The 14,516-nt window shown below is 33.4% G+C and overlaps 1 protein-coding gene across 2 annotated transcripts in view; it reads left to right on the forward strand.

Moving 5' to 3' along the window:
* LOC148624740 (uncharacterized) overlaps positions 1–14,516 on the forward strand; it is a 56,691-nt gene that overhangs the window by 22,912 nt on the left and 19,263 nt on the right. For both annotated transcript variants that reach the window (XR_015919750.1, XM_088567601.1), the window contains exons 21-26: positions 251–301; positions 1,919–2,020; positions 2,422–2,577; positions 2,977–3,048; positions 6,476–6,670; positions 7,170–7,427. Coding sequence is in view for 1 of the 2 variants with exons in the window: in XM_088567601.1 (XP_088423727.1) it covers positions 251–301; positions 1,919–2,020; positions 2,422–2,577; positions 2,977–3,048; positions 6,476–6,670; positions 7,170–7,427 (834 nt within the window). In the remaining variant the exon portion in view is untranslated. The remainder of the gene's footprint in view (positions 1–250; positions 302–1,918; positions 2,021–2,421; positions 2,578–2,976; positions 3,049–6,475; positions 6,671–7,169; positions 7,428–14,516) is intronic.

Genomic DNA, 14,516 nt, shown 5'->3' on the forward strand with positions numbered 1-14,516 from the left:
TGTTGTATGATGTTGTATGCTTAGGGTGATGCTTATCTTGCTGAATCAGTATATATGTCATTTTTGGGACCAGTAAAAGCTGACACCTTGTGTGAAATACTTCTTACCTTTCATTAATGACTGCCTTTGGCTGTTTCTGTTTTCACAGTTTAAAAGAACTGAAGTCATATTATCGTTCCCACTTAAATCTTTACTATATAGAACATCTCCATGATATTATAATAATGTATATCATTTTTTTTTGTTTCAGAAAGACTCTTTTGTAGATACAGCCAAAGAAGAGCAAACAGAAAGTAAAAAGGTAGAGTAATTTAACTTGAGGTTTTATACTTGATGGACATTATTCATTGTAATGCATTCAAGGGTGCGGATATGGGAAAAAAGCACCTTCCAATGCCCCATAGACTGGAATAGCCCTTACTAACTTGAATATACTCAATCTTTCAACTATTGACCTTTATAACCCCATAGGTTAACTTTCAAACAATAATAATTTCCTTAAATAAAGGTTGGACAACTATTTGTCAGCTCATTTTACCATGACTTGAGTTCTAACCAGCTTTGGTATTTGTGTTGGTTTGCTTGGTGTTTGGCTTAACATACTAAAATAATCTGTTATTTTTATTTATGAATTAAATATATTCTAACATGGCATGACATGTTTGCTTTGTTGTCTCTAAATATTATAAAAGCATCAAAGTTAATAATACTTCTTAAGAAATGCCTCTATTAAGATCTTAATGAACTACATAGAAATATCCTATGTTAAACGTTCCGCTATTCTTTTGACACCCCCATGTAAAAGCAGGCATAAAATATGTCATTTGCATAATTTAAGAAATACCTACGGGTTTATAACGGTATAATCGTTGAAGATTGGTTTAATTGTGAATTTTAAAACTGAGATTTTAAATTATAAAACAATTTAGTATAAAGAGGAACCGAAACGAGAAACTGATAATCCTATTAGCAATGAATGTGTTTAAAGTACCAGTTGGTTGTATGACGCATGTAAAATGATGGTTTGGGCCAAGCATTGAAGGACATGACAAAGCAGCAAATCAACATTGAAATGTCATTCACTAAGCATAAAATGTGTTTCAGAGTACCGTGATTTGTTAATATTTTGTTAGCTTCGTTTGGCAACATAACAGGGCTATTTCACTGTGATCGAATGATGTAAATCCACGTCACATCATGGTCATTTATAATGTGACGTCATGACACTATTCTGTTGGTTTGTTTTTTTTGTAAATACAATTCTATTTTTGTTTTCTTATTATAAATGTTACTTCTTATTATAATTGTAGACATATATTTAAAAAATTAGTGTCAAAACAGTTGAAATGATTGTACTTTATTGTGAAAAATAAAATGGGGAGGTAATTGGAAGAGCAAAAATGTTTAGTTTTCCTAAGGAGCGCCACAGACAGAATGAATTTTTTGTCATGTTAGAAAAGAAATAATTCCTGGACACTTTGCTTTATTCTTATTTTAACATGGATATGCACTTTTTTGTCATGATTTTACACGTTGTTAACGCTTGGTGAAAAATATTAAAAAATATAGTGCATATTGGTACCCTTGTTAAAGTAAGCATAAAGCCTGTCAACCAGGAATTGTTTCTTAATATTCACCTTAGATCTTGGTTAGCACTATGAGCACTTTCTTTTTTTCCCTGTGGCAGTACAATGGAGGCATTTAGTGATGATATGCTATCATCTGTTTTAGATACTTTGTGGGTTCATTTGAGTACTGTGATCAGATGAAGTAAGGTGATTTAACACCATAATATCATGCTACTATTTGTATGTGGTATATTTTCTGGGATTCTGAGATTAAAATGATTTTGTACTTCAAATTTCACTATCTGCAAGGAACAGCAACAATGTAAAACTATTTTGATAATATTTTACAGACTCCAGAAGTAGGTGAAACCCCAACTCTAGGAGCTGAGTTACAAGAGGACCAAGGCAGACAAAGAGGAAAAGGAAGGAGGATCAGACAGTCCAGTAAAAAGGTAGATAACTCTTTCAAAGTTTCTCAGATTTAAAAAGCTTAATTTACATTTCTTATTTCCAAAAAATAGTTAAGAATATTTGAAATATTTATTTGAAGGTCATTTCATTACTTACTTTACTTAATTTAATCAATTATGTTTAATATCATCAACCTACATGTATTTTCATTGGTCATTGACTTTTTGCTCAATAGTATATTGGACTGTCAATTCAGATATTATTGTTAATTTCTGGAGGATATAACAATGCAGAAATAAGTCTAAAGAATTCTTTACAAATTAAAGCAAATCCTTAATTCTGAACGACTGAAACTGGTTTAATACTTGAACATTGCATATCCATGAAATTAATTTCTTTCTATTTCCAAACTATGGTTTGTTTTGTTGGCATTCTTTTTAAGAAAAGAGTGAACAAGTTTCCTCCACTTCACAAAGATACCATTTTAGGAATGGATGAATCAATGATAGAGGAGGAATTACCCGATGAACTAGTTATGCCTGAGGCACAGTCCGAAAGGGAAGAAAAACTTTGGAAACTGGGTGATCTCCAAGGAAGGGTAAAGTTGCCAAGTTTACAGTTCTTAGATCTAAGGATTTTTTAAAGTCTGGTGAAACTTATGTTCTAACTGTCATGGAAAAAAAGTGTGACTGAGTTGATTCTGTATATTTTAAGACAGTAGAGTAAGGGCCTCAAAAACACTTAAAAGATCTTTAACACTGGAAATCCATATTGATAGAAATTTCCTTTCTTGAATGGTAATTCTGCTTTTTTAAACCCTTTATAGCTTACCATTCATATTTCTTTTTTTTTTTACCTGCCTTTATCCCTTTAATTTCTGAATTGTACTTGGGTTTTAAGTTGAATATAATTTTTAGATATGAATGTGGTCTTTGTATTTTCCTTTGATAGGTAAGCTCTGCGATATATTTTGAATTAATTTTACTTTTATTTGCAGATGAGCCAACTAATGACAGAGATCCTTCAGTTTGTTAAATTAGTGGCTGATATGATTGGTCCAGATCAAGAAGTGAGTAATTATAGATTACTACATTCAATTTTCCATAGCTGCCCTTGTAACAACACAAGACTTCCATAACAAGAGCTCAACAACTGATATGAGTGGAGGGCTGATACAAGGGACAAAATGGAACCATGCAATGTCATAATCTTTTGTTCCCCAATGCATCACTGAAGGGACATAGAAATACTGGTGTCCCTGTGTGCATTCATCACATTAGTGGACACAACTCCTCGAAAATCACTTGATGAATTTTGTGGAAAGTCTATGGGATTGTTAGTCACCATTTAAAGTTATCACATTGTGCCACCATTTTGATTTGACAAGTTTCACAGGAATTATTTGACTTGGTTAAATTTGTACATTCTATACTTTAAGGACACTTTGTGGAAGCAACTCCTTGGAAACCACTCAACGAATTTTGTTCAAATTTTGTAGGATTGCTAGTCACCATATGTTGTTGATCATATTGCGCTGCCATTTTTATTCAACAAATTTTACAGATGTTAACAGACTTTTTTAAATTTACACACGTTACACTAGGAACACATTGTAGATACAACTCCTCGGAAACAGCTCAACAGAATTTGTTCAAGTTTTGTAGGATTGTTAGTCACCATGTGTACTTGATCATATTGCACCACAATTTTGTTTTGACAAATTTTACAGAAGTTATGGGACTTGGTTGAATTTGTACATTCTACACTATAGGGACAATTTGTGGATGTAACTCCTCAGAAACAGCTCAAGCGATTTTGTTTGAAGTTTGTAAGATTTCTTGTCAACATATATTGCTGATCATTTTCACTGCCATTTTGATTCAACAAATTTTACAGAAGCTATGGGACTTTGTTGAATTTATAACATATTACACTATTGGAACACTTTGTGGAAGCAACTCCTCAGAAACTTCTCAATGGAATTTGTTCATATTTTGTACAGTCACCATATGTTGTTGATAATTTTGCACCACAATTTTTTTGGGACAAATTTTACAGAAGTTGTGGGGCTTTTGAATTTTCAACTTTTTTTTGCAGTGGGAAGGGACATACGGATATGCATAGCAGTCTTATTACCATGATTTCATTACAAAAACACTACACATAACTATAAGTCATATTTAAATGTAATTTCTTTAATTATAAAACAATTATTTGCTTAATCAGAACACTGCTTTCTTTAATGATGGCGTTACTGTTGACGATGGGCTGATATTGATGAAGTTGCCATTCACAATAGGCCAATAACTAGTTATCAGCTTTACTATGATATTGACTTGCAACTTTCAGCATTATTAAAAAAACATCCTATTCACTTCCAAATATGTGATAATACATTTATAGCTCATGTGAGCTATTGCCATCACTTGGTGTCCGTCATAGTCTAACAATTTTCAAAACTCTCCTCCTCTGACACTACTTGACCAATTGGAATCAAACTTGGTATGAATGGTACTTGGGCTGTCCTGCATAGAGCTGATGTGGGGACTTTCGATCTGTTGAAAAACATGGCCGCTGTTACTAAAAATAGAGCATAGTGGTCAGACAGTAGTTTTTGCATATATCTTCAAAACTGTTAGGTTTAGCCAGATTCTGAAAGGGCAAAAGTGATCAGCATAATGAGATCTATCTTTGGTCAAGTTTTCATTTTAATTATCTTAAGGTCTCACTAACCACTTCTTACATTTCCATTACTTTACATGATTAACAAGTAATTTTCAAAGTTTCACTGTGAATTCCCAGGATAAATGACATCTTAAAGTTGCATACCATTGTGAAGCTTGGAAAATAAGGCTTACAAAATCATTATGCTAATTGTACGATGATCGTAGAAATTCTTCACAAAATTTACTTGAATAAATAATACTGAAAATCAACATTTTTTCCTTTTCTGCTAACTGACAGCATGGAAGCAAATTACTCACACTTGTAAACAATATTCATAAACTTTTGTAGTAAATTACAAATATGATTTTAAAGTACATATTCTCAGCTTTATTTTGACTACTTTTGATCAGAATACACACAAATAATGCACTTACAATGTATATTTCTAGGTTCAGTGTGTTTTTGGTATTACATAGTGGTGGCCATTTGACCTGGAAGTGGTTAGTGAGACCCAAGCCATGTTGGAGTTATTTTCTTTTTTCGGCATTTTTTTTGCTTTTTTTTAATGTTATTTCTTACAAAAATTTTCTCTGATACTGCTTGACCAATTTGAACCAAACTTAGTATGAATGTTCCTTAGGGTATCCTGCGTAGAACTGATGTGGAAATTTTTGATTTGTTGAAAAACATGGCCTGCGTATTAAAAATAGAAGATAGGGGTCAGACAGTAGTTTTTTGCATATATTGCCAAAACTGTTAGGGTTAGCCCAACTCTTTCAATTGCCGAAATGATCCTTATTAGGAGGCCTTTAAAAGACTTCAGGGATCAAAGTTATCAGGGGACTTCTTGTAAGAGTTATGGCCCTTGAAAGATAAAAATGATGTAAACTTGCTGAAATGATCCTTATGATAAGTCCTACCAAAGTCTTCTTGAGTCAATATTGTTGGACAACTCTTTGTTCAATTAATTGCTCTTGAAAACAAACTTAACCAGGTAAGTGATTCAGGATCCTGGGAGCCTCTTGTTCAGACTTGATTTTCCTCCACTTTAATAAAAGTGAAATTCATCTTTTCAAATCCAGATTTTACCATGACAATCCTTTATTTCCCCTGTGAAAAAGATTAAGGGGGTATTTGGGAATCACCCTGTTTGTCCTTATTTCTTGTAAGCACAACTTATCTTAACAAAGTTTGTCAGTGTTGACAGGGATCTTCCAAGCTCAACACATCAAACAGATGGATGTTTCCTGTTACTAACTGTTATACTTACTGATGAAGATGGACTTTCTGAAATTTGCAGACATTATATAAAACAACAGCATGAAAATATGATAACTTTCTCACAAGATTTAACATAGGTTCTTTAATAAAAATTACACTTTCTCTAATACAGGTTTATTTCCATTCATCATTAATTAAAACTTTAAGTTTTGGATTTATTGTCCCTCATTTTAACGCCAATGCAGATATGCTACCATTTATAAAAGTGCTCCGACATAAGATGGTGGTTTAACAAGGGTTTACTGTTCAGTTTACCATCAAATTTGAGAGTGAAGGTGCATTTACCATTATGAGCCAAACAAAGTTAATTTCTTGGTTCTGAGGCCATTATCATGAAAACTAATGAGAAAGGGAAGCACTTACCTTGCCTTTAAAAATATGGATAAGGATGTTTTTTAAATTGTTTACAGCCTGAAAAAAATTATTGTTTGTGTTTATATTATTATATAGGCAATAAATAGGGGTGAAAGGCACAGAAAAAAGATGTGGGAGGGCCCTAGAATCAAGAAATTGAATTTCATTTGGTCTAACTTTATAATTTTTCACAGAAAGACACACCAAGATTAAGTACCATGCAAACTATAGAGTTTGACATCAAAGGTTTTGCCAAAGGAAACAAACCAGATGACTCCAAAACAACAGAGACCCAGCAAAGAAGGAGTGAGGTCTTCTTTCATGGCCAGAAGGCAGTTGGTTGTCTGAAGGATGCTTATGAACTACTGTCTGGGACATTGAGTTTACAGGTATGGATCAATGCTTTGATTTGTTGTCTTCTCAGTAAAGTGAATTTTTCCATTAACATATGGTTGAGTTGGGTTTTACTCCATGGTCAGAGTGGAGTGTCTTAAGGATGCTTAAGAATTGCTGTCTTGAAATTTGAGTTGACAGGTATAGGAAATGTACTGTTGTTTTGATATTGGTGACTTTGTATTCTCCCAGTGTAGTAATTTTATACTTTTTTACAATGTTCGGTGGTAGGACATTCAAATGTATCTCTAGGTCACCTATATATAGTTGTTTATGTTAGTGGATTCACTAATGTTTCTACAAATTTTTACTTCAAATTACCAGTATTATCTGTGGGTAATGAAACTTCATTATACATATGTTAAAAATTACAAAGTTCAGGGTTCTGTGGTATGTTTTAAAATAAATTTGGCCAAAAAAATGGATTGTCAAAAAGAAACATTAATGGGTCTGCTGATATGGTCAAGGGAATAAATACTCATGTTTTCCTTTCAGCATGATGATTATGAACTAATATACAGAGCATTTAAGAACCACCAGTTCTTAAGAAGCATAATGAAAGCTGTGATTGCAGGAAAATTGCCACTTTCAGCTCTAGAGGCTGCTAGAAAAGGCAGATTTGCTGACTTTGATATGGCCAAAGCAGCAATGCAACATGGAGTAAAATCCAAACGCAAGGCAGATGGCTTTGGTGCAGAGGGAGGTGTATGGAAGAGCGTCTCAGCCTCCAGTATAACATCAGACCAATTTGAGGTAGCTATTTTTTTATAAGTTCCAGCAAATTTAAACATCTCTTGATCCATTGTGTAAATATCGATAATTTTTGTTCTTGACAGATGAATGATTATAATTCCATCAGAATAAGTTATTTTGCTTTATGACATTACATGAATTTTTTAGGTACCAGCCCACATAAAATTCAGACACTACCAATGGTAAAATGATTCATTTTTACAGGTATAAAAAGCCACCAAACAAACAATGCTTTTTCAGTCTACAAATGCTATGCATTCACATAAATGGTAATCATTTCTGCATTCAGATCTACACTTCTTAGAAAATCAGACATTTTCTCCTACAAAAATCAACCAAATCAAACCAAATCAAGAACGATAACTCTTGCAGTATGCCTATTTCAGGAACAATCTATATATTTTTTATCTCAAAAGTGCAACAGCCAAATGAAAAGCTAAGACTGGTCATGTGATCAGCAACTGTTTCTGAACAAGAAATATACAGTTGAACATCACTTGCTCGAACTCTGATGGCTTGAACAACCAGGATTTCTAGAACACAATTCAAAGTACCAAAATTTTCTCCTATATAATCAATATAAATAACCATAGATTTCTTGAACACTTGAACGGACTAGTCGGTCTGTTCAGTAATAAATCTTTGAGAATAACCCTCACTAACTTGAACTCGTCAGCCATTTTGTTAGCTTGGGTAATAAAAGGTGTGAAAAACTGAAACCCTATCATTAGTCAGTGTCATTTTAGTAAACTACAGATAATACTTAAGTCATCACTAATTAGGTAGTTTTGATCTTAACATAGTACTGATTGAAGTTCAAGAATGTTCTGAAGTTGGGATGATGAAAGCATGAAGGAAAATCGAATAAAAACAAATTATTGACCAAGTAACTCGAATTGTGAACGTTTTTAAAAGCGAAGCTAGCATTTTTAATGTCCACAAATCAACATAATTTTCTGAAAGTGAATGAAAAAGATCCACGAACTAACACAACTTCGTAAGAAGTAAGCAATTTCTAACGATAAAGTCAAACTCGGACTGGCAACGAAAAAAATCTGGAAATATACGAACTTCAATTTCTCGAACTCCCGATAACTCGAACACATTTCAGTGGTCCCTTGGAGTTCCAGCTACCAAGGTTTGATTGTAACTGACTTTGGTGGATTTTTGATATGCATGAATCACCTCGCGTCTGATTTTTATTAAGACTACCACTTTAATGACTGTATTTTATGCACTCACTAAAGCCATGCTAAAACACCATCATTTAACTGTTTCTGATAGATGAGGGTTCAATCTCCTGGAACAACCCCTTGATCTGCCTCTGTCATGTTAGGCATGCTGAATGTCAGTTGCTTTCAAAGGGAGATCATAAAACTTCAATGTTTAAGGTCTCACTAACCACTTCTGGGTCAAATGGCGACACCTCCTATGTAGTACCAAAAATACACTGAACCTAGACATGCATTGTAAATGCATTATTTGTGTGTATTCTGATTAAAAGTAGTCAAAATAAAGCAGAGAATGTGTGCTTTAAAACCATATTTGTAATTTACTACAAAAGTTTATGAATATTGTTTACACGTGTGAGTAATTTGCCTCCATGCTGTTAGTTAGCAGAAAAGGTAAAAATGTGGCTTTTCAGTATTATTTATTCAAGTAAATTTTGTGAAGAATTTCTACGATCATCACACCATTAGGATAATGATTTTGAAAGCCTTATTTTCCAAGCTTCACAATGGTATGCAACTTTAAGATGTCATTTGTCCTGGGAATTCTCAGTGAAACTTTGAAATTTATATTTTTAACATGTAAAGTAATGGAAACTTTAGAAGTGGTTAGTGAGAACTACGTGAGAATAAGAGCATGATTTAGTGACTTGAATATTTTAGTTGATTATATCCTTTGAAAAATTTAAAATCCATGGAAAAGTCGGTATGTCATGCTTTCGTTGGTTTAGCAGACAGCTTTTTTATGATTTAAACTATCAAACAATTTGGATATTGATTTATTCCATAGATGTTTGAATGTATATCTGAAAAAAAAAGCGTGATCTACTTCTCAATTGTCCAGCTTACTACCTAAATAAGATAATCTGGACATTGATAGACGGACTATCCACTGAACGTCATTATTTTATGTGCTGTGACTTACTTCAACCCAGCAGTTTACTTAGTTATGGGGAATCCATTTTGCATCTTTGGGCATTTGTTGTATGAATAATGCTGTTGCTTTCATCAATAACATTTTAAGTTCAGAGTTGAAATTTAGAATTGAATTGAAACTATGGAACTATTTATTATGTACATAGGGAAGCAGTTATTTTTTTTTTTAATAATTCTATTTTCCCATTTATATAGTGTGTACTTGTATGACAGTGACTTTTTAATTTGAAGAGATAAGGAGAGGGTATATTGTTTTAGCCTTGTTTATTCGTGTATCTGTCATTCTCTCTGTCTGCCCATCAATTTTTGTAAATTTTCTTATCAGCTACTTGACAAAACAAGAAGATATTTTGACACAAGCTTTATGTAGGTGTGCCATATTGTGGAATTCCATTGCTGGCTTTAAATTGGCAACAATAACGTCTTGTTGGATGACTATTAACCATTTGATGCAAGGATATCACTAGCGGGTTTAGGCTGATAGAGTTCTTGGTTTTTTTTCAAGTCCAGTGCACTATTGTATAAATTTTAGCTCACCAGGCCGAAAGCAATGTGAGCTATTGCCATCACTTGGCGTCTGTCGTCGTTGTCCGTTCGTTAAATTTTTTTCAAAAATCTTCTCCTCTGAAACTGCTTAGCGGAATTACATGTATATGAAACTCTCTTTAGGGTATCTTGCACAAAAGTTGTGTTTAGATTTTTGATCCGTCAAAATACATGGCCGCTGTTACTAAAAATTGAACATAGGGGATCAGATTGTACTTTTTCACTTATATCTCCAAAACCGTTTAGCCAAATTCTGACAGGAGTCAAAGTGTTCAGCATGATGAGATCTATCTGTGGTCAAATTTTCATTTTTATCGGTCAAGCCATTTAAGAGTTATTGCCCTTTTTCAATGTTTTTTTGCTTTTTTTAATGTTATTTCTTTCAAAAATCTCCTCCTCTGATCCTACTTGACCAATTGGAACCAAACTTGGAATGAATGTTCCTTGGGGTATCTTGTATTAAACTGTTTTTTTTTTAATTTTTGATCTGTCAAAAAACGTGGCCGCTGTTACTAAAATTGAAACATAGAGGTCAGAATGTAGTTTTTCGCATATATCTCCAAAACCATCAGGTTTAGCCAAATTTGACATCGGGGAAAAGTGTTCAGCATGATGAGATCTATCTGTGGTCAAATTTTCATTTAATCTGTTAAGCCATTTTATGGTCCTTATGATAAGTCCTACCAAAGTCTTCAAAATTGTTAGACAACTTATTGCCATTGAAAGACAAAATTTAACAAGGTGAGCGATTCAGGCTCCTGGGAGCCTCTTGTTATAATATACCCCCACTCAACTAGTGGGTGGTATATATTGGAAACACCTTGTCTGTCGTCTGTCCAAAGTTTCATCACAATGGCTGGATTGATTTCAAAATTAGTGTGTGGCCTCTTCTATAGGGGGCATATGCTGTAAGCAATTTCGTTTGCACTATAAAAATCAACTTTCTGTACGAGTGGGGTATGCCAAGCATATATTGTCATTCAACTTCATGTTATACTTGGTAAGGTTTTTTTTTCTAAATAGATTTAAAGAAAAAGAAATGATTAAAAAGATAGCAACAAATTGATAATTTTTTTCATCAAACTTACTATACAATAAAATAGTATGTAAAGGGTTTAAACATGAATTGTATATTAACAAAATTCTATTGAAGATTCTGTCAATACATTGTATAAAATTGCTAATAAAAAAATCAACAATAGTTAGTACAATGTTCTTACTATAACCAAAATGTTACAATATATGGCCATAATATCAATATTGCCATTTAAATAAGGATTGTTACAGGCAAAACAGAAAATTAAAAGTCCATTTAGAAATTTACTGCAAATAAATGCCAAATCTATGAGTTTTAGATATCATTTTATGACTATTTACACAGCTTTATTGATCTTTTATCATCGAGTGTTTACTTTTTCTTTGGATTTTTTGTTTCTTTTAATCAATGTGTTTATCAAATAGCCAAGTGAACTCCTAAGGCAGTTTCATACCGTACTTGTTCCAATAAACATAGTTAGTTGTAGCCTCACAGTCCGGTCATTCTTGTGAATTTTTTTTAAATATTAGTTTCTTTTATAAGAACCAAATAGCAACATTTTTGTTCATAAATATGTGGCACTATGAAAATTAGTTCAAGCATCACTATTTTGGGGCTTTGTACATATCATTGCACAAAGGATATTAGGACAAGTATACATTAAGATTTAGGTAGTCACTTCAAAAGATTTTTTAATCACTGTGATTTTTATTGAGGTTGATGATGGTCAGTTTTTCCAAGGGTACCTTTTGGATCCTTTTGATTGTGCAATTTTTTATGTTGCTGTTGTCCTTTTTGTGTTCCGTGCATTGTTTTGTTACTTCTTCACTTTCTCTGATCACTGACCAGATATGCTGTTTTGAGGAGGCCATTTTATGGGAGCAGACATGATTTGAACTGCCCCGTGCAGGCCCTGGTGTCACTTCTGCAGAAGTGCAAGCTTGTTGTAAAAGGCGACTTAATTGTGCTCAGAACCCTTGCTGGGGGCTAGAGCGCTATGCCCACAGAGCAACTGGGTTGTGTGCCCCAGGTGGTGGAATGGGGTCCCCCTGGCATGTTACATGCTGGGTTTGTCAGGCTATGATACAGAAAACCTGACCGCAAACCATAGTGGTGCGCCGTGTTGGGAAAGATGCCACATTCCTCGCACATTAAAGAACCCTGCTGTGGTATTCGATGGTAGTAGGAACCTTTGTGCTCCGCCACAGGAGGCTAAATTGCCCGACCCTACCCATCCTTCCCTTTTTCTAGTGGCAATCCAAATGTGCTGTCCCTATTATCCTTGTGTCCCATCCCTTTTTTCATTTCATCATCATCATTTCATGTTCATTTTATCACCCATTTCATGTTCATCGCCTGAATATAGCTGAAATATTGCTGCTCGGGCTTTAACCCCAACAAACAAATAAATAAACTCAGCTCTAGACATCAGAATTAAAAAAAAGTTTTGTTTTGTTTGTATTAATACTTTGTTTAGACTTCTTACAATTATTTTTTTTGAACAGGGTTATGTTGCTACAAGATTGAAGTCATTACTACAGAAGTTTTATTGTCATCGTCATTAACTCATGGATCGTTGTGGTGTATCCATCTGCACCTTGAAAACTGATTTGTTCAATATATCATAGTTTTCCTTTCCTCTTTTGTCTACCCTGGACATCACTTTTAATGAGTAACTTGGCAGGTTCTAGAAAAGCAGAGGATGCTTACCCTACCCAGTGCACATGTTCCATGCTCTCAGTTTTTAGTGGAGTCCAAGTTGCTTATTTACTTTTGTTACTTTGTATGTATTATTTTGGTTATTTTATGTTCTTTGTTGTGTAAGTCTGTTTTTCATGTCTGGTCTTTGTCCCTGGATTACATTCTGCTAGAATCTTGGTTCTCTTGAATACTCTTTCATAAATCAAGGAAAACCCAGCTGACAGTTCATTGATAAAACATCCAAAAGAAAAAAATGAAAATTAGGTTTGAAGAAGGTTTTGGGCAACTGTTTACTTGGCTTGAGAAGTGGTGGTATCCTTTGTAAACCTGCTTAAATTATTTCTAGTTGTAACTAAAATGATCTTAACAATTAATTTCATGTTCATGTAAACCATTTGATTGACATAACCAGATCCAGTGAAAAGTGTTTTTGGATTTGGAACTCTCCCAACACAGACACAAAAATACTTTTATTGGAAAATTTTGTTTATTTTGCACTATCTTTCTTTTAGCAAAGATAAACACAATAAGTACTTGAAAACCCTGTTTTCAGAAACCACACTACCCTTTTTAGAATCTTTGGATCCCTACATGTCTTCTTTCAGTCTAGAGCTGTATCATAAGACAGAACCATATTATATTAGCCATTAGAATCCACTAACAACAGCTTAATTGTCTGTCAGTTCTTAAGAATTCATAATTGTTTGTCGAAACTTTATCTGAAGCTGCTCAAGAGATTGCTTTTGTGCATGGTCATGAGTGCAGATGGATCTTTTTTCACTGTCAAATTGTATTCAACACAATTTGAATGAGTTAAAGAGTCACTCATCGAAGCAGCATATGGCTGTCGATAGCAATCATGTTTAAGTAAAAGGAGAAGTTCAATTGTTTGTTGCTTGGGTTTTGGTGGATTACTGCCACATTGGCAATCATACCATATCTCCTTTATTAATAACACACTGAGATTTTACCAGTATTATTGTAGAGTTGACTCAGTAGAACAAGTAAGGTAAATGATATAATAAATGGTCTTCTCTATAACATTGGTTGATAATTTATTGGGAAATAAATTTACTTTGCAACTTCTATGGCATAAATAAGATATCATTTGACTTACAGTTGTAAATTTACATTTGACGGAATAGACTGTATCTTAACCTAGTAAGTCTGAAATTCTTATATTAGAGTTAATTTTATAGCAGGTTAAAGTAAAGTCTTTGTAAATTATAGCAATTTAAGTTTGGATTTGTTTTATGTATTTGATCATGGTCTTTTCTAGAATCTAGTACATGTATATGGTAATGGTTGATCTATCTACAAGTTCTACAATATTATTCAACATTTTGATGTATTTTTATAATTTTTTTTTTCAAATATAACTTTCCCTAGTGTACTTCATTTTTCTGTCCCTCTGTCATCTGTCAGTCCATCAATTATACATTTTTCATATAGATTTCTCAGTTTCTATTGAAGGTAATGCTTATATATTTGGTATATTGCTTTTACAAGAGAACCATTAACTTTTATCCCCTTTCCAGGTTTGAAAGAAAGGGTTGAGTGGAAGTATTCTAATCGCAACATAGGGAGATGTCATGTCTTTTCAGACATACTGATCTTTTAGAAGCAAAAGATAAGAGCCGT

Source organism: Perna viridis, chromosome 2 (assembly GCF_037379345.1).
Source record: "Perna viridis isolate PV_CMFRI_1.1 ecotype Kerala chromosome 2, ASM3737934v1, whole genome shotgun sequence".
In the NCBI taxonomy this organism is placed as follows: Eukaryota; Metazoa; Mollusca; class Bivalvia; order Mytilida; family Mytilidae; genus Perna; species Perna viridis.